The 21802-nt window shown below is 39.7% G+C and overlaps 1 protein-coding gene across 1 annotated transcript in view; it reads right to left on the reverse strand.

Annotated features, from left to right (window-relative positions):
- Positions 1-344: 344 nt before the first annotated feature.
- Positions 345-21802, reverse strand: part of TUT7 (terminal uridylyl transferase 7) — a 66459-nt gene continuing 45001 nt past the window's right edge. Inside the window, exons 14-29 of the mRNA XM_060235443.1 lie at positions 21016-21166; positions 19713-19799; positions 18434-18534; positions 17034-17091; positions 15077-15180; positions 14201-14290; positions 14010-14123; positions 13835-13912; positions 11700-11877; positions 10229-10276; positions 10054-10145; positions 6646-6761; positions 5548-5873; positions 3253-3326; positions 2520-2583; positions 345-1314 (exon numbers count right to left, since the gene is read on the reverse strand). Of these exons, the coding sequence (XP_060091426.1) occupies positions 1247-1314; positions 2520-2583; positions 3253-3326; positions 5548-5873; positions 6646-6761; positions 10054-10145; positions 10229-10276; positions 11700-11877; positions 13835-13912; positions 14010-14123; positions 14201-14290; positions 15077-15180; positions 17034-17091; positions 18434-18534; positions 19713-19799; positions 21016-21166 (1749 nt within the window). The 3' untranslated portion in view covers positions 345-1246. The remainder of the gene's footprint in view (positions 1315-2519; positions 2584-3252; positions 3327-5547; positions 5874-6645; positions 6762-10053; positions 10146-10228; positions 10277-11699; positions 11878-13834; positions 13913-14009; positions 14124-14200; positions 14291-15076; positions 15181-17033; positions 17092-18433; positions 18535-19712; positions 19800-21015; positions 21167-21802) is intronic.

A 21802-nucleotide genomic window follows, 5' to 3' on the forward strand; every position in this document is an offset into this window, starting at 1 on the left:
CACAGCATTATTTCATTGGGATACATACCCATACATGCTGGATGGAAATATACTTTCCACTGAAAGAAATGCAGTGGAGGTAGCTAATTTCTGCATTCAGTTCACATGCTTTATACTTGCAGTTGCTATTAAATGTGTAGAGCTGCTTCTAGACACAGATTTCAGCATTGGGGCAAGTGTTCTAGTACAGCTGTGTTTTTTTTTTTTAAATTAAGGCTGACTATAAAACTCCTCTGAAAACATTTAAGGTTATTAGACTGGAACACAATTACAGCAAATGCTCCCTATGTATTTTTAAAAAGTCTTATGAAATATTCAAATAATACAAAGAAGCAGGTAGGAAATTACACTTTTCATGTGGCTGTTTATTTCAAGGTCATAAATAACAGCAGCTTAAATTTATGCTGTATAGTTTCCTTGAAAGGAGGTATTGTAGCATCTCCAGAAAATCCTGACGTTAAGCCTTGATGACAATAAATCCTTGGTTAGCAAATGGTTCTTTATTTTTCAATAAAACAGTGTATTTTTTAAATTGCCAACATATCCTTTTGCTTTTCTCTTTATGTGTATGTGTGTTATAGACAATGGGAAAATATATTATAGCAGCAGAAAACAACCAACCAGCTTCTCAGTCTTTCTGTGCACAAGGACAAGCAGCATATCATAAAACAACTGAAGGAAGAACTCACTCAATGGCACTGCTTTTCCACAGAGACTTTACATAAAAGTTTACTTAATGTCAATGTTTAGTTCCCCAAAGATTAAAATATTTGTAAATTATGGCAGTAGCAGTCCAAAAATGTTTCAGACATTTAACACAAGAAATCAGTAAAGGCTCATCATTAATAAATACCCCTTTTTAGCCTTCAAAAATAATATTTTGAAGGTGATGCTATATTTGGCTTGCACACCATTAAGTGCACTCAAACATTCAGGCTGAATACAGAAAACTTTTTGATGTGGCTTGGATTGGGGAATTCCCTGATCTACATGTTTTACCTAGTAAATACAGACATCATGGTTTTCTATTAAAATGCTCAAACTTATTATGAGCAGGGAAATTCACGGTAAGAACAAACATTAAAATCCACTGCTTTTTCCTCTTAAGCAATTTAATTAAAATAAAATGCATTCTCTTCAAACTTAATTTGAAGACTGCTTGTGCTGCTGTTTTGTGAACCTGGAGATTATAAACAAAAATAAACGGATGGCCTGTATTGCAAAAGTAAACGATTGCTTCAGTCTCTCATGAATCTTGATGGGGCCTCTTCTGTGAAGCTTTTCCCTGAGTCATGTATTTACTGGAAAGGCTGCCTGTGTATGAGGAGAAAATATCACTTAATTGAAAATATAACCACAAAGGAAGCAATGTACACAACTTTCCATTAATGTCTTTTTAGTTTACAATGATAGGAACCATTCTGCAGCCACAAAGAGAAACTGGATACTAGCTAAACTTGAACTAAAAGTCTCTCAGAACTTCTAGAACAGTGGCCCCCAACCTTTTTAGCATCAAAGACCGATTTTTTCATGGACCAGTGTGGGGGGGGAGGCACTGGGGGTTTTGCCGTCCCAGGCTGCCCCCCCAATTGTGCCTGTCCCTGCCCCCATGGGGGGGTCTTTAAATGGAAGGGAGACTGGGCTGTTTATGCCACCCCCCCCCAGATGGCCAGGCAGCAGAAGGCCAATTTCCCTCCCCCTCCCATTTAAAGACCCTTGCTGATCACCTGATGACCCCTGCCGATCACCTATAAATGAGGGTTAGGCTAAATTTGTAGCAGCACTGCTCCTTTTGCAGCCTGCAAGGGGAGGCAGTCTCAGAGCGAGGCCACACTGCCTCTTTTGTCCATCTGGGTCCCAGGAGAAAGGGGCAGCGGGGCTGCTCTATGGCCCGGTTGCTAGCAGGCCACGGACCAGGACTGGTCCATGGTCTAGTGGCTGGGGACCCCTGTTTAAGAACTCCTGTAAATCATTCCATGCCACCCATTATGACTTTGTCCAGTACACATTTCTAAACAGCTATTCTTCCATAAGAAAGGAGGTATATCCTAAATCTGAAGTCATACCCTTCATCATCAGCATCATCAAAGACACTGTGATGCATACAAGCAATGACTTCAGCATGCTATGACACAACTGGTTTTGATTACAAATTGTACAGAATATATTTTAGAACAATATTTCAGCAATTCAAAAACATACATTTTATGAAGGACTGGAGAAGCCTATAAGGTGCTCATAGTAGGTGAACATAGAAAAATAGATGCCATTTCAGTATGTTGTGGAAAAATAGGTTTTAAAGTACTTGAAAGCTGAGCATCTAAGTAGTAATAAAACTTCTTTTAAAATGTGTGTTAGCTTTTGTTGGAGCCCATGTAATTAGCCACTTGCCAAGGGAAATTAGCCTGCCCAACCCAAACTTTAAACCTCTAACTCTATGGGTGTACCAGGGAAAGGGTGGGGTGTGTATGAACTTATAAATAATAGATGCTATAAAAGAAAAAGTGTAAGTTACAAACCTGACTGGGGACTCAAGAATATCTTTCCTTTCTGTTTCTTTCTTTCTTCCTGAAAAAACAGTCCCTTAAAAAGGGTTAAAGAATGGATGAATATATGAAGTTAGTTACTGAATTATGCAATTTTATTTTAAAAAAAATATTATTTATTTATACCTTGGCTATCTCCCCAGTAGGGACCCAAAGCAACTTACATTATTCTCCTTTCCCCCTGTTTTAGTCTGAGAGTATGTGAACGGCACAAAGTTACCCAGCAGGCTTCCATGGCAGAGTGGGAATTCAAGCTTGGGTCTCCCAGTTTCTGGTCTGAAACTCATAATCACTAAATGCAGAAACAGTATACTACTTGAAACATCTAGCCTGTGGGGCACCTTTAGAATTCTGATAAAGTGTGATGTACACAGGCACAAAATGGCTGCCACAACTTACCTTCAGTTAGACAGTGAAGATCATTGTGCTGCTTCCAAAGCAGTAGTGACAGCTGCTTCCAAAGCAACATTTTCTTTTATTTTCTTTAAAATATGAACAGCTAGTCAATCTTCCAGTGGTCAATCAGACACCTTGGTGAGCAAAAGCCATACCTGGTCCTGCCACTTTTTAAAAACACTTGGAAGGTACCAGGAAAGGCGCTGGCAGATGCCATGGTACCCACAGGCACCACATTAGGGGCCCCAGATCTAACTGAATATGTAATATGAATTATGACACTTAAAAAAGAATATACTACATTATTTACCTGATTTAATTTACCAGGGTGTTTAACAGAACTGGATAAAGGGGACACACATGAACCTTCAGATGTCAAAACACCTAAGAAAGTAGGGAAAAAGAATTGTATAATGGTAAAAGGAAATGAGATTTTATTTCCCTTCTAAAATGAATCTATTCACAAACTTAGGAATTCATTCATATAAAAAATGTAAAATGTAGTTCCCTGTGCAAGCACCAGTTGTTTCCGACTCTGGGGTGATGTTGCTTTCACAACGTTTTCACAGCAGACTTTTTGCAGGGTGGTTTGCCATTGCCTTCCCCAGTCATCTACACTTTCCCCCTCAGCAAACTATTTATTCATATACAGCTGAGCAAAAGTTTAGCAGGCGTTTTAACCCACTGGAAGGTTTTAAAATGAGATGTTTTAGTGTTTAAAATACAGCGCAAATAGTATATTTGGGGAACTAAAGAAACCGAATAAACTTTGGTTCACAATAAATAAGGTCAATGCATGGTGTAGAAGTAAAAGGAAGAGATTGTTTAAAAATGTTTGCAGCCCCTGGAATTTAGCTTACAGGTGTAAAGGACCCAAGCTGCTGGTTTGCATCAGTTCCATGCACATTCCCACCTTTCTCCATGGCTCTATCCAGATCTCATGGATCAGCTGTGACTAAGGTGACTGCATGACCTTAGTTAGGCACCCAGCCATACAAGCGATGGTTTGTTTGAAAATCCCAGTTAATCTAATTGATTGTCTCCAAGATCAATCACATATTATTCGGAGCTCTCTTGCACTGCCACACTACTGGCAAAAGCCTCATTATTGGTCAGCTGCAATAAATGGGCAGGCAAAGGGCAATTTTCAGAGACATTCAGGCTGGTCTCACATAAGCCAATCAGTCCCCCTCCTGATTCTGTCTAGATCAAACCCACAGAAATCCCCCCCCACACACACACCTGCCCTCACCTTATGAAACTCTGAGGCTGCTGATGACATTCCCAGCTCCTTCTGCCTTGCCTTTGCCTGCTTCAGCTGGGCTTGCAAAGAAAATGCAGAATGGATTTTTCATTAAGGTCTCCACACCCAGAAAGATTGGTCTGCTTGGGTTCAGAGACCTTAATGGAAAATCCTTTTCGTATTTTCTGTGCAACTTTGTGCTGCAATGTATTTCAATCAAGTGGAGATCAAGCAGTTTCACTTCTGCAGCATTTATGGCCAGTTGAAGCTCCTTGCAAATAAAGCGTTGATGCTTTAAGCCAGCTTGTCTTTGATGAATGGACAAATGCAGATTTTTTTGTAGAAAAAGCTCAGCATGAATTCATTTGCATATCAGGCCACACCTTCTGACATCACCATTGTTTCACTTTTTTTGTAGAAAAAGCCCAGCAGGAACTCAGTTGCATATTAGGCTACACACCCTGATGCCAAGCCAGCTGGAACTGCGTTCCTGCTAAAAAATAAAAAAAGAGCCCTGGACAAATGAGTTTGACACCAACGGTCTAGATGCTTCAGTGCATTCCCTAAAGATCTGAAACAGATCTTTTACAGCCCTCATATATGCCTTTTCTCTCTTGTCATTTTCCACATTCCCTAGCCTTGTTTCCTCTCAGAAATGAAATAAAAAAAATTAGGAATAAACACATATGGCTGGGTTACTCCTCTAAATGGAGAGATGGCCTCATGGGGAGAAAGCTTTGGCAGCAGGTAGGTTGTGAACTGTTTTCAACTGCAACAATGATTTGTGTGGAACCATTACTGCACATATTGGCAAACTGAATAAAAGCAATAAAAATATTTTTGTCCCTCTGCTTTTTGCCTTTCCCCCTCCTGAAGCTGCAGTATCCTACTTGGTGAGTCGCCCCTAGCAGGGAGGGGGACCTGCAGGGAGAAGACAGGGGGCAAGAATATCCTGGAAAAAACCCTTTAACAACTGAATGCCTCTGATGTCAGCCAGGTTTTTTTGCTGCTCTGTGTAGGTGACTATGTACCTAGATTGCACTACTGAACAGACTGCAAGTTTTCAATTCAGGCATAATGAGAAACCACAGCTGAACAAAAACAGGTTTATAGTGTAATGTTAAACAGAGTCACACCCTTCTAAACCCATTAAACTCAGGAGTCCCCAGTATCAGATCTTGGAAGCTAAGCAAGGATGGGAGACCGCCAAGGAATACCAGGGACATGATGTGGAGATAGGCAATGTCAAACCACCTCTGAATGTCTCTTGCCTTGAAAACCCCATGGAGTCGCCATAAATCGGCTGTGACTTGATGGTACTTTAGCAGAATATTAGCATTAGACTGCATATAGATTTCATACCTGCAGCAACTTTGTGCTGTGGGCACTCTTTTTTAATGTGGCCTTCCCTTCCACAAATAAAACAGCGCTTCTCTCTTAAATCCCTGTCCTCTTGTCGCTTCCATTTCTCTACTGGTAGCTTAGTAGTCTTGTCTTTTGCTATTTCCATTGTTCCCTTGCCCAATTTGGTTTTATCAGGCATACATATCTGTAATTTCCCATCCTTCAGCAAAACGTCTCGGTCTGCAGCTTTAATTGGTGTCTCTTTGTCCTCTTTACATTTTTTTTCTTTGTTTTCTGTATACCTTTGGTTTTTGGAATCTTCACTGTCATGCCGTCTTCTTAGTCTAAGAGAACATAGCATGAATTATAATCTTAAAAGTGAGAATTCCCCATATGCTACACTCTTATCTTAGCTGTCTAGAAAAAACAGACAGTCAATGCAGTCATAATCCTTTTGCAATTGGATTTATAAGCTTTTGAGGTTTGATTTATTACTTCCATTTTGTCCTTCCATTTCCTCACTTTGTAATTTGCAGCCAATATACCTTGCAGCAATATCATTTGCGAAAGAAATCAAGCTCCCCACTCCTTTGTTATTTGGGGGCATTTTCATATCACTGTTCTATCAGAAGATCATTATTAGTAAAGGTATACACTGAATATCTATAAATGAATGCACAAAAACGTTTATATTTTGTGTAAACTGGACATTCATCGAGCAAACGAATAACAAAGTCCAAGTGTAGTATCTTATTGGTAGAAGCAGAATTAGTAACATAAAAAAGGGATCTTTTGTTAGAAGCTTCTGATTTTTATTAGAGAAATATTTAATCCAAATATTTTTGTGAAAAAAATCACCAATAGTTTTTTACACAGTTACAGAGTTTTTCCAAGAGTTGCACATTCAGGGTGCTATAAATATTTAGAATTACCAAACAAATGCATCTGACATGGACATGCATGCAGCATGCACGTACACTTCAAAAGAGCAGCAGTGCAATGCAAGTGTAATGCTCCAAATTTCTTAATAACAGTTAGAAGACTTGGAACATAAGTTTAAAAATATTGATACTATCAGAGGCAGATTGCTTCTAGACAAACAGGAAAAGTACTCACTTCCTCCGCATAGGACAGTCTTTCATGAAATGTCCTATTTTACCACAAATTCTGCAACATCTATCATTTGGAGCCAATTCTCCTTCTGTCAGGACTTCTGGGTCAAAAAAATATTCCTAACACACATACACAAAATAACTGTTAGCATTTGACTCACTGAAAAGAACAATTATTTTTACCCAATAAAGAACATACATACCATTTTAAATGACCATGCTTTTCCTAGAATTTAATTTAAATTCTAGTAATACTCTAGAAAAATCACCCAAGAGACCTCCAGAATTATAAGCCTAGACCTTTTTCTGTTTATCCCACTTCATGCACACAGGAATGCCAAACCACAGGGATCTTCAAGGGACACCTTGTAGATAAGACTACCCAGAGTATACATATGCTTTTGTTATTGTCACTATTTTTGAGTCCAATGGTTTATGAATAACCCTAATTCCCAATCATATGAACGTAACGGCATAATATAACTTGATTTGGGGTACTTTTTCAGTAATGGTGAATACAATAGGCTGTAAAATACTTAGATTCAGGTGGGTAGTTGTGTTGGGCTGAAGCAGCAGAACAAAGTTTGAATCCAGTAGCACCTTTAAGACCAGAAAGTTTTATTCAAGGTATAAGCTTTTGGGTGCACACAGAGGAAATAATCTGCACAGCTAATTGCCCCACTTCAAAGAAGATGCTGTAAGGTTGCCTCCATGCTTGAGAGGAGATGGATGAAACATAATGGCAGGGTCTCAGTTAATTATTTTCAGCATTCCAGAATGAAGACTACATCTGCCCATCAGTCTCCAATTCTGACATATTTATTTCCTTCATTATGCCCCCCCCCCCCAATTAAATCCAAACAAATGGTAACTTTATGAACGAAGATTGTTATTCCTGCTTGGCCCTTGAATCTGTTTAACATCTTCATTATATTGTATGCTAATTTACTGCTCACCCTCTACCTATGGACTGGTAACTTCTATTTCATTGTATTTGAAGAAGGGGCCATGCACACAAAAGCATATACCTTAAATAAAACTTAACTCAAACTTTGTTCTGTAAAATACTGCATACAGGAACTGTGCCACACAGGTTTAGTGCAGAGGTGTCAAACTCATTTGTTACAAGGGCTGGATCAGACATAAATGTTACTTTGTTGGGCTGGGCCATGCATAGGATAAAATGTAGCATGAGGTACCAGAGATATAAACTATATAAAGGTGATTTCAGATATCAAATGGCAATAGCAGGTGAATGACAATAGCAGGCTTGATTGAATTAGGTGTGGTATGCTGAGGGGTAGTAGGCATGGAGATACCAGTGTTGGTAATGAGACAGGAAACCTAGGTCTCAATTCCATCCAGGAGGATTCAGTCCAGGAGGATGCAAAGAGTAAATGGACATAAATCTGACATCTGAAGCCACAACATTCATAGAATCATAGAACTGGAAGGGACCCTCCAGGGTCATCTAGTCCAATCCCCTGCACAATGCAGAAAATTCGCAAATACCTCCCCGTAAAACCACAGGATCAGCATTGCTGTCAGATGGCCATCTAGCCTCTGTTTATAAACCTCCAAGGAAGGAGAGCCCACCACCTCCCAAGGAAGCCTGTTCCATTGAGAAATTGCTCTGTCAAGAAGTTCTTCCTAATGTTAAGCTGGAAACATTTCTGATTTAATTTCAGCCTGGAAACTCTTCTGATTTAATTTTAGAAGCTGGAAACTCTTCTGATTTAATTTCAAACTGCCTCATTTTGCACTAGCTGCAACTTCTGTATCAAGTACATGCGCGTAGGTTAAAACATTATGCGGTTATGCGCATATAGCTAAGTAGTAAAAAAAAAAAAAGGCGACTGTAAACCGGATGTCTGAGGCTTCTTTTGCTCCAGGACAGCCTTCAGACAGGTAACAAAATACTCTGGTTCCGAGAAGGACCAGAGGGGGGGGGGGATACTACGAGTTAATATCGGGAGGCAGATGTTGCTGTCTGATCAGCCACTTTTAATCTGGTATGAAACAGCAGCCACAACTGATTATACTGTGCGTCTGAACAGCCCCTCGGTGTAGTAACAATAATAGGACAAAGTGATAAAAGTTTGGAACAGTAATCTCAAATATTACAGTAGTTAAAATGGTTATAGTAAAAAGCTTAACTATCCAAAGAGGAATCATAGATACACCTTATTTCTCTCACTCACTCTTCCTGCCCTTTCCTCTTCCCTCTTTTCTTTCCACTTTTTCTTGGCCCCCTGAGTACATTTGTCAGGAACTCTGCCACCTGCTCAATCATTTCAGGGTTTTTGTCTTCTAACAAGAATTCAATGCCTCTATTGGTCACAGTCTTAGAGAGTTGAAAAAGAGGACTAATCAAACATGAACATAGCTGAGTAAACAGCAGGCAGTTTAAGAGGATATGCTGAACAGAGTTGGGTTCTTTACAGAGACATTTGTAGAGTCTTTCCTCATAGGAGATACCCTTGTATCTGCCTGTAACCACAGCCGAATGGAATATATTGAATCTGGCCATCATAAATGCTTTGCGTTGAGAAGGTATTGTTAAGCTTGAAATATACTGAGCCACAGAGGCTCAGGCCTAGAGAAGGCAAGGCCCAGGAAATGGAGGAAACAAATCCCCTCTGCTCCAGCTTTTGTAAGTTGTAAATCAATGTCCAGGATTCTCCTTTGAATTGTTCGGAATATATAGGTTTCATTGGAGTTAGCTAGGGAGTCTAAATCAATACCTAAAGAGTTAATTTTCTCCCGTATTAATTGGGACCATTTAGAAACATACGGGTCAGCAGGTAAAGCAACAATAAGACTATTTGGAGGGTTTGAAAATAAAGATGTAATATTTAATAGCAGCAATCCAAGCTCTAGATTCTATGGTATAGAGACCCAGCTCAGCACATAAGGTGAAATAACTAACCGAGTTGGGAATGCCAAGAATACGGTGTAGGAAGATTGCCTTAACTTGATCAACCTTTTTATTAAGGTCCTGAATCCACACGGGAAACCCATATAGTAATTGGGGAATCACTGTAGCCCGAAAAATCCATAGAGCATCCGGGACAAATTGGTTACCTTTTTGATAGTGAAAATGAATTATAGTAGCCATTTTAGATTATAATTTAATCACAACTCTCCCACAACGCCCCCCCCCTCTAACTGTACCTTCCCCCAACTCCTTGGTAAGAAAAAACAAGTATTTACCTAACTAATCTTAATGGATGGGTTCTTAATCTCTAACTAACTAGCTTTAGTAGAATATTTAAACCACAGTAAGATTAAGATACTTTCAGTTTACAGGCAGCCACTGGCTGCCTCTCTCCATCCACTGTCTCTCCCTTGTGTTGTCCAGGAATAAAAAATTATTTGTACATATTCATGCTGTCATATTCCCAATACTCACCATTTTGGAAGGGTATTCTTTAGGAAATCCTCTTACTGGGATACCAAATACCCTCCTGCCATTTATAAAAGCCTTCATTATAAAGTTTGTCACTAGAATAATAATAAAAAAACATTGTTTAAATGGGAAAATGAGAAGTAGTTTTGTACAGCATACTTAAACCAAGAAGTCTTACTTTTTCTTGATAATCCAGCTCCAAGATTATGATTCAAGTCAAAAGGATCTGCAAAAAGAATGTTACTTCAGCAAAATATATATAAAGCATATGAACAAACAAGAGCCCAGTGGACTGAAAACCAGTGGAATGCACTATACAAAATCAAAAAGATTTCACCCCATTAAAAAACAAAACAAAACATGCAGACAAAACTGAACTTTTTGAAAATGAAAAGTTTTCAGTGAGGAAAAGGTAGAGCTCTAAAAGTTTCAAGATTCAGCATAAGGAGCAGGGATAATTGAAGCACAGCAACTTTAAGTATGAAGGAAAAAGGACTAACAGGAAAGGGTGTCCTGGACTGAATAAAGGGGTGGAGGATCAGCAGCTATGCTAATGGTGGTTTGTACAGCTCTTGGTAGCTGGTATGGAGAACTTTTAAAAAAAGTATGTCTGTGCAAGGGATAGCTTGAGGCACTGCAAATTAGCCAGCAAAATACACAAGAAGCCAAAACCATGATGGCTTCTTTCTGGTTATATCAGAAATTCAGGATACATCCTGGGAGATGGGAGTTGAAGCAGGTTCAGGGTACAAAACACTTGCAAAATACCTAAATCAAACACCAACTTAATTATACACCAAGTTAATTGTCACTTTCTGTTTACTCTCCCCCTCTGTGTTTAATGTCAACACTTACTTGCAATAATTGTTCAAAGACATAGATGGCGTAGCAGCTATTATGCCCTGCTCATAACAATAATTTGCTAGGATCAGACTGCTATACAAACAGGTATGGAAGTTAAATAATTGTTATTCCAAAACAGGATGAGGTAAATAAGAAACAAGAGATAAAGTAGTTCTTTAAGATAAATGATACTCAAGAGGTTGACTATATGGTATATAAAATTTGACTTTAGCAGCATAAATATACACTAACACAGGGGTATCAAACATGCGGCCCGGGGGCCGTATCAGGGCCCCAGAAAGCTTCTATCAGGCTCCTGAGCAACCAGCTGTCATCTGCTTCCTTCTCCCTCTCTCTTGCTTCCTTCTGCATCACATCTTGCTTTACCAGGCTTGCTCAATTGCACAGGAGCTACAGTGCAAAACCTCTATTTTCTCAGTTACCTGAGGCTCCTCCCCTCAGTCCCCTGGGGAAGGAAGGAAAGAGCCACATTTCTTTGCCCTGTTCCCTGGATCCCATGGGAGAAATACAAAGAAAGCACCTTTAAGACCATCAAGTGCCAACGTTTTAAACATGTTCTAAGTATTTTTTAAAAAAAAATTAATGTGTTTGTCTGTGTCCTTTATAAAGTTTATATCTCTGCTACCTGATCTTAAATAGGTATACATGTGACCTGGCTCGACATGGCCTGACTCAACCTGACAAGGCCCGGCCCAACAAGGTCTCATTTGTGTCAGATTTGGCCCTCATGAGTTCGACACCCGTTGGTATAAAACTCTCTCATAAATGAAAGCTCTCTCTCATACCTTCAATAACAATGTATTTTGAAGTCCACTGTTTCTTGAATGTTGTAAGTAAATTTCTTCTTCTGATGCAGATAACATGCTCTTTAAAATCAAATTCTTCAGTATAAAATCGTAAAAGTCCTAGCCATAACTCCCCAATGGATTCATTATTTTTACCAAAGTCTGGCCAAAATGATGGCTGCAAATGAAACACACAAATACAATGCCTTCAGTGTTCAGTGCTTCAAACCAATTAGCTACAATGAAATATCAAATAACTGTAGTATTTTGAGAACATATAATTGTACACACATAATTCTCTGTTTCACTGTAAGATATCTAAGCTGTGTAATGCAACCCATGCCCTTCTTCTACTCCAAGGCCTATATCAGAAAAAGTCAGAATACCTGGCTGCTGGCAAATTTCCAATGGACTGCTATGCTATAAAGAAAAGCTCATGCTGTTGCCTCTGTGCTCCTCAGGTGCCACTGCCCTGCATGTCTGAGGAACACAGAAGTGGAGAAGGCAATATCTTCCTTGAGAGCTCATGCTGTGTTTTTGGGCGCAGGCTTGTATTTGTCCTTACTAGATCCAACAGAGTGTGTTTCTTGGCAGCTGATTCCATTTTGAAATGAAAAGTGAAGAAACAGCGACAATGTTAAGCCTTTCAACACTTTCATCTGGCATCCAGAACATCCACCCATCCCCCAGCCAGTTGAATCTGGTCCAACTCCAATAGGCCAGCTGCCAGACTATAAAAATGAGATCCTGGATCCAGCCATATTCAATCTAACTTCATCCACCAGCAGCTGTAGTGGTCAAGGAAGGGAACTATTAAGTACCTTCACCTGCTCACTGTCTAACTTCTGACACCTCCAGCAAAACAGCTGATAGTGAGAGTTGGATTGAACAGGGTGGAGCCAAAGGGAGACAGCTTTTTGGGATCTCCTCCTTATACTCTCCCTCCAAAGCAAACATGCGACTGAGCACCAGCCATCCAGTACCTGTGGCAGCAGGCAACAGTCTTTGAGGAATAAATTGCTGAGCATGAAAGTGAAAATATTGTGTACAAGTCCACATGTATGTATGCCTGAGTTTAAGGAAGGGAAAGGAAACTGGTGCTGAATTTTCTGCATGTTTATCCAACAGAGTCACCAGAAGCATTTTGTCACTGCTAAATATGATTCACAGCATGTCTTTACCATGTTTTCAGACCTTCACAAACAAAGAGAGGCAGCAGAAGTGGTGTGCAAGTGGGCCACCTCAAGGAGCTTATTAAAGACCCTCCCCCCAAATTGTGAAATTCAAAATTTGCTCACCCTTGCATACATCACAAGTGCAAGCCAGTATGTTTCCCATAACATACTGAGGCTTCATTCTGCAAGAGGACCTTCAACAGAATATCTATAGCTATGCTGTTACAATGATGAAGTTGCACCCTTGAATCAAGAATGCAAAACAAAAACCTTCCATTCCACATTATGACATTATCTTTGTTCCAAATCTCAGAACGTCCCCCCCCCACTCCCGCAAAACAACAACAACCCCTTAACTGAGGGTTTCTTAGATCCACAACTGCAGGATCAGCCATCAAAACAAAGCTGAATATTACTATCTGTCTTCTTTTGGTAACATGTCATGTGTTCCATCACACATAAACCACCATCAGAAATAACTTACAGCATAACCAGTGGCAAAGTGCATACTATGTGTCCTACTAAAAATAAACCTCACAAAACCATGCAATCAGACATTATGAAAGAAACTACTTTGTTAACTCTGCTCTGCGACAGCGAACACCCAGGCTTGCTGCCTGTTCAGATACTAAGAGTCTCCCTTCAGTTCTTCAGCTATTTCTGATGCATATGTAAACCACTTATTTTAATAGCAATGCACACAGACTTTGTCTACATAGAATACTTTCAGTTGCAGTGTATGCATATAATCTTTGGCACAGAACTAATATTTTACCACTGTTCAAATATTTCATTGTACCTGGGCCTATCAAGGTATCATGTTAAACTAACAACTGGAAAAGAGAAAAGAATTGTTACTAAGCATGTAGTTTCAGAATGTAAATGTATCCATTAGGTAATGTGGCAGTATGTTTAAGAAGGGGAGACTTTAAGGCTACATATGCAAAAGAAGAGACTCACCAATTCATCTATTTTGTCAAAGAAATAGACATTCCAGCCATCAACTAAAATCTCAGGCTTCTTTTGGTCTTCATAAATCTAAGAACAGATGTATTAGACCATCAAGTTTAAGACTTGCTGTTTCGAAATTATTTTGTGAGCATGCAACTGTGCAAAAAATAAACATGTACTGTACCTCTTGAAGAACAGGAATGACAGGTGGGTTTCTCTGCTGAAGAAAATAAAGCACCATAAGAGTATATGCATAGGAGGACAGACTGCCCCTAGATGCATCACCAATATCACACATCTGAAGAAGAGAAAAAAATAGTTAAACCACACTTGACTGGCATTGGGTTTTCTTTCAGTATCTGGAATAATGCTTACCTTTGTAAAGACTTTCATTGTATAACAGAGATGTTTTACTCTGGGATCAATAGATGCATAAGAGGATAATAGTCTTGTGTTATGCAGGGCCTATAAAAATACAAATATATTTAAAGTGAAGAGAACCAAAAAGATTTTCTCTCTGCAAGGCTATAGTTTGGAAAGCTCTTCCAAATAACTTCATCTAAAGCAGCTCAGCATGTTTCAGATGACTCAAACTGGAATTCTGAGTGACGAGTATGCATTTGAGACGTGTATATTCACATGCAAGTGTGTGTGCACACATGCACAGCCTTCTTACTTTCTTGATCCTGATAACCCATTAGTTAAATAAAATATCTCATTGGAGAACAACAGGATGCCAACAGGCATAATTTCAAAGAAATATGCTTGTAATCACATGGATTGTCAGAAACATATTTTTAAATATTTACAATGTCTACAGTTTAATGCCAGTCCTCATGTCCCCCCCGGCACCAAACTCAACCGATCAACTATCCATGGATGGCACTTCAGTTCCGTATTCCTGTTTATAAACTCCCACAATGTGTGTGTTCAAGTACTGTCAAGTCACTTCCAACTTAAATCTACCCAAAGAATTAATGTCCTCCAAAACGTCCTGTTGTTAACAACCTTGCTCAGGTTTTACAAACTGAGGGCAGTGGCTTCCTTTATTGAGTCAATCCATCTCATGTTGGGTCTTCCTTCTTTGCCTGCTGCCTTCAACTCTTTCTAGCATTATTGTCTTTCCCAGTGACTCTTGCCTTCTTAAAATACGATAGCCTCAACTTAGAAATTTTAGCTTCTAGAGAGAGTTTAGGCTTGAACTCCCATAATAGCTAGTAAAAAAGGTTAGCAGTTAGTGGGTGTTCTTACCAATGTATTGTATAAGCTGATATCTACTTCAAGACCACTTCGGACATGGAAAAACTTGACAATTGGCACTTTAGCAGTGGTTATGGGCAAGATATTTCTTAGACCTAAGAAAAATACGATACTGATTTATACCATTCCATTCAATGGCATAGTAAATAACAATTTCAATCCAATGTTATGTGTTCACTGAGGTTTATGCTGCAAATTTATACACACTTGCTTAGGAGAAAATGCCACAGAATTAAGTACATTTTGCTTTAGTACAGTTTTCAAACTAAACAGCCATAGTTTTCAAACTAAATTCCAGAGAAATCTGAGACTCCTTGGGAATCTAATCAGAGGTTTCTCAAATGAGAAAGTGGATGTACTTTCCTGAAAGATGGCTTCTGATCTTTTTTTCTGCAATTCACAGCCACAGGAGAATATTGGGTTGACTTTAGGGCACACTCTCCAATTCACATGTAGTGTACTGAAGTCCTACAGGTCTGGCCTGGCCAGTGCACCATGTGAAGAGTTTATCTTAAGATGTACCTCAAAATCTTCAACAATAAACGGCTTTCAAAGCAAACAAGTCCGTATGGAAAGGCCTGTCCTGGATAACCAGTGTTTTTGTGCATCAGCAATTTAAAACTCAACAATAACCTATCACTGAACCTACATTCCTCCTATTAACTGTGAGGAAGATGTCAGTAACTGAAAAAAAAAAACAACAGCCAGAATCTGTACAAAATAGGCCAAGTGTATTTATACACTTTGGAAAAAGCTATAAAAGTACTGGTTTGTCAGACTATATTTGGTCTGAGCCTGGACAAAGGAGGAATGCTCTGCTGGTTGAAGTGTAAGTTGTTTTATTTTTTGTTTATAAAACATTGTTTTAAACATTTGGTATAACTTGTTTACACTGCTTTTGCATTGCTGTTACTCACTTTAGATTCTTGGATGCCTGGGGAAAAGGTGGGTATATAAATATTCTGAATAAATAAATTCGGTATTGCTGCTTCTCAAGCTATTGTCGTAATTCCCCACACTCATTATAGGTCCACAAAAGTTATGCTAATGAATCTATATGAACACTATGATATTAAACAGATCTTGTGCTCTTCTTACTGCACTACTGACTGCTTGGAGAAGAATATTCAAAAGCTACATAAAAGTAAATAACATTGTATTCGTTGAAGTAAGACTCATTTATTTATATCTTCCTTTTCTTCCTACATGGACCCAACTTTACACTTCATATTACAGAGTAAAAGATTTACAAAACAGACCAGGTCATTAATGTTATTTTGAATTTAAATACAACAAAATCTGCATACAAGAAAACAAATGTGTATTTTTCATCTGCCTCTAAATCTAAGTTTTATTTGGAAGTGGGGGGCTGGTAACAAGCAACAAGACAGAAGCAGAAACAGGCACACAAGCATTAAGGAGATATGGCTATGAGAAGAGACTGAAAACTGAGGTACAAATATCTAGAACACTGGAGCTCTTTGGAAAAGAAGCCATATGCATATCACAGCACTTTTCAGAAGGGTTAGAAATGTAGTTTCCTCTCTTTAAAACCTTGGTTAATATTTTGCAAACAAATCAAATGTATGTATACTCAATCATGGAAAGCAACAAGTCCCACCTACAACTATAAGCAAAATAGTATCTTTTTAAGGCTATGTTTAGGTAAACTGAGAAATTAATACAAGCAACTTAAAACACCAAACTGACTTTATTAGCGGCTCTCAGACAAAGCATCCCTGATGTGTCAATACACAAATCATTTATAAAGCCTGCTTCTCCAATTAATTCCTGAGACAAATCTATGTTTAAAGTTTGGAAAATCTGCTGCTTAATCTGAATGCTTAGATATGTTCATTATAACTGCTTATTAATTCTGCAACCATCTTACATAACATGCTCCAGTATGTGTAAAAAAAATCGAGAGATAATATTTAACCAAAGTTACCTGAATGTTTCTTGAGCACTTTTGCAAGTTCCTCAATGATTCTTATACAATCAAGACCCTGTGATAGGAAAAAAACACAGTGTAACAACAATGGCTATTTCGATAAAAGAAAGCAAATATTTTTATTTACTTATTTATTACTTTCAACTTTTATCCTGCCCTCTCCGCAAGCGGACTCAGGGTGGCTAAATATTACAATTATAGGTTTTAAAACAATAAAATACATTTTAAAACATTTTATGGTGCTTCAATGTAGGCAGGATCTTACTCTCCTCTGATAGCGATCTTCTAGTGATCATAATTTCTCAGCAGTGTAGGATGGCAGTCCATCCTGGTTAGATATTGAAGGTCTGTTTTAGAGGTCCTGTGGAATTGAGAAAGATCCTGCAGGGCCTTTATGACCTCCGGGAAGGCATTCTACATTTCTGGTGCTGCCACTGAGAAGGCCCTAGCCCGTGTAGAAGAAGAAGAATTGCAGATTTATACTTCTCTCTTCTCTCTGAATCAGAGACTCAGAGCGGCTTACAATCTCCTATATCTTCTCCCCCCACAACAGACACTCTGTGAGGTGGGTGGGGCTGAGAGGGTTCTCACAGCAGCTGCTCTTTTAAGGACAACCTCTGCCAGAGCTATGGCTAACCCAAGGCCATTCCAGCAGGTGCAAGTGGAGGAGTGGGGAATCAAACCCGGTTCTCCAAGATAAGAGTCCACGCAGTTAACCATTACACCAAACTGGCTCTCTGTAGAACACAGTCTGGCCTCCCTTGGTCTGGGGATGGACAGTAGGTTTTGTGTCCCTGAATGCAGTGCTCACTGGGGGACATATGGAGAAAGGTGGTCCTGTAGATAGACAGGCCCCTGACCATATAGGGCTTTAAAGGTCAATACCAACACCTTGAAACGGACTCAGAACACAATAGGTAGCCAGTGCAGCTCTTTCAGCACCGATTGAATGTGCTCCGATCAAGGAAGCCCCATTAACCACCGAACCACAGTGTTCTGCACTAGCTGTAGTTTCCGAGTCGGGATTAAGGGTAGCCCCATGTAGAGAGCATTACAGTGATCTATTCTCAAGGCAACTGTAGCATGGATCACCATTGCAAAGTAGTCGTGCTCTAGAAAAGGGGCCAGCTGCCGCACCCGCCAAAGATGAAAAAAGGCTGCTACTTTTATTGATTTTTCCTCTTTGAATGCAGTAGATTAAAAAACAGATAACATCTGTTTAGTGCATATGGACAAATTAGCAATACAAAAAACAAAGATGAAAGGCATCTAAATAACTGAGAATTTTAATTAGATTAGTGATGATTCAATTTGACTAATATGCAATTTGTTCAAAAGTGAAGTTTAATGTTACAGAAATCGCCTACATTTGCATTTGTCTAGATGCCTAGATTTACCTCAGCACTCTCTAGACCATCAATTGTCATGCAGATATCAAGATCACTTTGCTTAAAGCCAAATCCATTCTTTGAAGACCCAAACAAGCTTAATTTGGTGCCTGTAGGGAATAAGCACAATTTTTAGTATTTGTTGTAGCACTCACCACGATCAGGTCATTGCAGAGTATGAATAAGCTGCTTTGTAAGGAAGGAATAATAAAATAAAGCACTTACACTTTTTCTGCCATGTTGCACATTACATAGTTTTTATACTGAGTGAACATCATTTTAAAACTCTGAGTTGGTGTAGGTCAGACAGAGCTCAGTGAGAACTCCTCAGGAGAAGAGGAGCCCTGTGTAGTCAGCTCTGAATCAGCAGAAGCCAGCAGGCAGGAAGACAAACTGCAGGCTTGTCAGGACTCACAGCCAACAGCTAGTGCAGACCCACCAACACCCTCCAGCCCTGACTGAACAGGTGCAACTAAGTTAATCATTCCCAGCCCTCCAGTATCACCCACACCCTTTGAGTGCCGCATGTGCAGGACTACAGGAGAGTACTTGCCTCCTGGCTCGATACCAGCTGCTTGAGTAGTTGCAGGATTACTCCTGAGAAGCTGGCTGCAAGCATGACCATTAGGCTTATGCCTATAAAAACCAGTCAAGTGTGGAAGCAACATGTCCTCTTACTGCTGACTCTGCAACCACTGTACCAGACCTTGCTTTGATCATGTGACTTCCGGACTGGCTCTTGACCTCGCTTCTTAGCTCTGTGACCTCTGCTTGTGACTGCCTGATTACGCCTCATGGACAACCCTTCAGTAACAATTTCTTCAGGTATGAACTCTGGAACTGAGCCCTTGACTTGGCTTCTCACATTCAGACCCATGCTACCCACACTAAGTGTGTTCACACTACACTAAATAATGCATTTTGCAACTGGATTTTTACTGTGTAAGAACAGCAAAAATCCAGTTGCAAAATGCATTATTTAGTGTAATGTGAACGGGCTCCACCTGACCACAACAGTTCAATCCAAAAATCACAAGCAGAACTCTGCTTGTCAAACAGATTTTCCAAACTTCTCTATGCAGCTCTTTGCACCACCACTTAAAAAGTGCTGCTGAAGGCTGGGGGGACACTTGGGAACAGTATGGGATGATGCGGGTGGGGCTACATCTTAAGTGGAAAGTTCACTGAAATTGCAGACATTCTTCTCCTTTTCCTGACAAAACTTTGGATCCTAGCCTATGGCATTAATAAACAAATTTGAAATTTGAAAAAAAAAAAGAAGAGACACCTGGAAATTCTTGTCGGATGAAACTTTCAAGATTTTGTCTTATATGTTCACGCGCCTGATCTTCTATATTACTTGGAGCAAAATCCTCTGTTGAAAAGTAAATCAGTTTCGAAACAGAATTATGACAGCAGTTAAGCAATGTAAAACAGACATTTCTTCCAAAATGTTTAGCATGTTATTCAGGCCCGTAGCTACAGTGGGGCCCAGGCCACTCCATTTAACCCCCCCTTCCATCTGTACGGCCGCTCCATTGGAGGGCCTCCAGAGATCTGCCCCCTTTGCTCACCGCCACTTGGAACCATTCTGAACAAGTGCAGCATTGCTACTGTAGGGGCTTCAGTGGCATGGGGGGGAGGGAACCTACATACAGCTGGATTCCCCTGAAAGGTTTACTGAGTTAGACAAATGGGGGGGGGGGGTTGTCACTTTACTTGAGAAGCGAAGTGTTTAGGGCCAAATCGGGTGGCTCCCTGCCCCGCCCCCGCCCAAACAACAAATGCTGATGCAGGCCCTACTAAACATAAAATCCTGGCTATGGCCCTGATGTTATTGCACCACACCTTTGGTTGCATCCCATGTAAAACCTTAAGATAGGTGCAATATCTGTCAGTGGAGTGGGACTTCCCCCCTCCCCCTGCAGCTCCAAACATCTCCCAAATCTTGCTTCAGGAACAATATGGGAGGGGCATGAGATATCTGCTGCTGGAGAATGAAAATCATCCCCTCCCTTCAATATGTGGAAACGTCCAATGGATTTTACTGCTTAGATTTCCAGCAGTTCTGGGAGCTCTAGAAAACTGCTGGATAATCAGATGTGTTCTATGATGAAGCAAATATAAAATTTGTGATCTAATGGATGAAGCATTAGAATCTGTGTGAATTTATAAGCCTAAACCTTTGGAGGGAAGGAGAGTATATTTCTCTCTCTACAGTAAGCAAGCAAAAAAAAAAAAAATTAATGATCTCTATAAGGTTTGTTAATAAGACTAATTTCATGTACTTCCATAGTTCAGGACATTCAGTGGCAGAACTTGGGTCCAAAACTCAAACTACCAATGTTTGGGAAGGGTACTCTACAGTAGACAAATGGCACAGGAGGGGATACTTAGCCCCTTTCCATGTCCACAGCTTCTCCAGTTCAGCACTCTTTGCCCTTTGCCATGTGTTTTCTTGTGCTTCTGCAACTGCATATCTGAAGTGGAGCCCATGCATAGGAAACACAAAGTTTCTGGCATTCTTGTAACTTCTTTGTATACTTAATCATTTCCAGAAATGTGCAAAATATAAAGTTCTGTCAACTTACTGTAGCACTGGATACACACTTGATCTAAAATTGCAGAAAACTTGGGTGTTAATGGTGGCAAAGGATCTAATTCAATTTTTTTGAAGTCTTCTGGACAGTCCCTCTTTAAGTGACCCTCTCGCTTACATAAGCTGCATACAACTGTAGGAGACTGTATCAAGAGAAAGCAGTACAACATTAAACATTTCTCTGCTGAGTTCACTTCCTCTTTCTAGTCTGTCAACAGCTATGGAAGAAAGCTCATGTCATAGAAAGCCAACAGCCACCCATGGGATATATAGGGGGGAGGAGAGAAGATGAATTTGTCTACACCAGAAAACAGTCAACTTTTATATGCAGGGTAGTGGGGGGAAGGCATCTTATTCTCCAAAACCTAGATAAAAAGTCCAGAACAATTTGACTCCTCTGTAGATAATCAGGAGTTATAAGGAATATATTTGAGGACTTCCAAAGTAGTCAGCTTATTTTAGGAGATTAATAATTTTTGTTACTAGACTTTGATTAAAATAGTGCTCTCAGGGCCCAGATTCAGCCCACCAATTGGTCAACCCTGGCTTATACAATACAGAAAAAAAATAACATTTCTCCATGGTAAGGTAGAGGGTCTCAGGAGGTCAGTATAACTCTGGATAAAAACTTTCATTTTAGTATAACTTCATCTTTCATCTGACATCCAAAGTATTTAATATGAAGCCCATCAAGTCCTCTCTCAGACTATGAAGGCATCCTAGATTCTGTCATGAGGCAGAATTCATGCTAGTTAATATGGTTATAAATAAAAATTGTG

The sequence above is a fragment of the Heteronotia binoei genome, chromosome 4 (assembly GCF_032191835.1).
Source record: "Heteronotia binoei isolate CCM8104 ecotype False Entrance Well chromosome 4, APGP_CSIRO_Hbin_v1, whole genome shotgun sequence".
Taxonomy (NCBI): domain Eukaryota; kingdom Metazoa; phylum Chordata; class Lepidosauria; order Squamata; family Gekkonidae; genus Heteronotia; species Heteronotia binoei.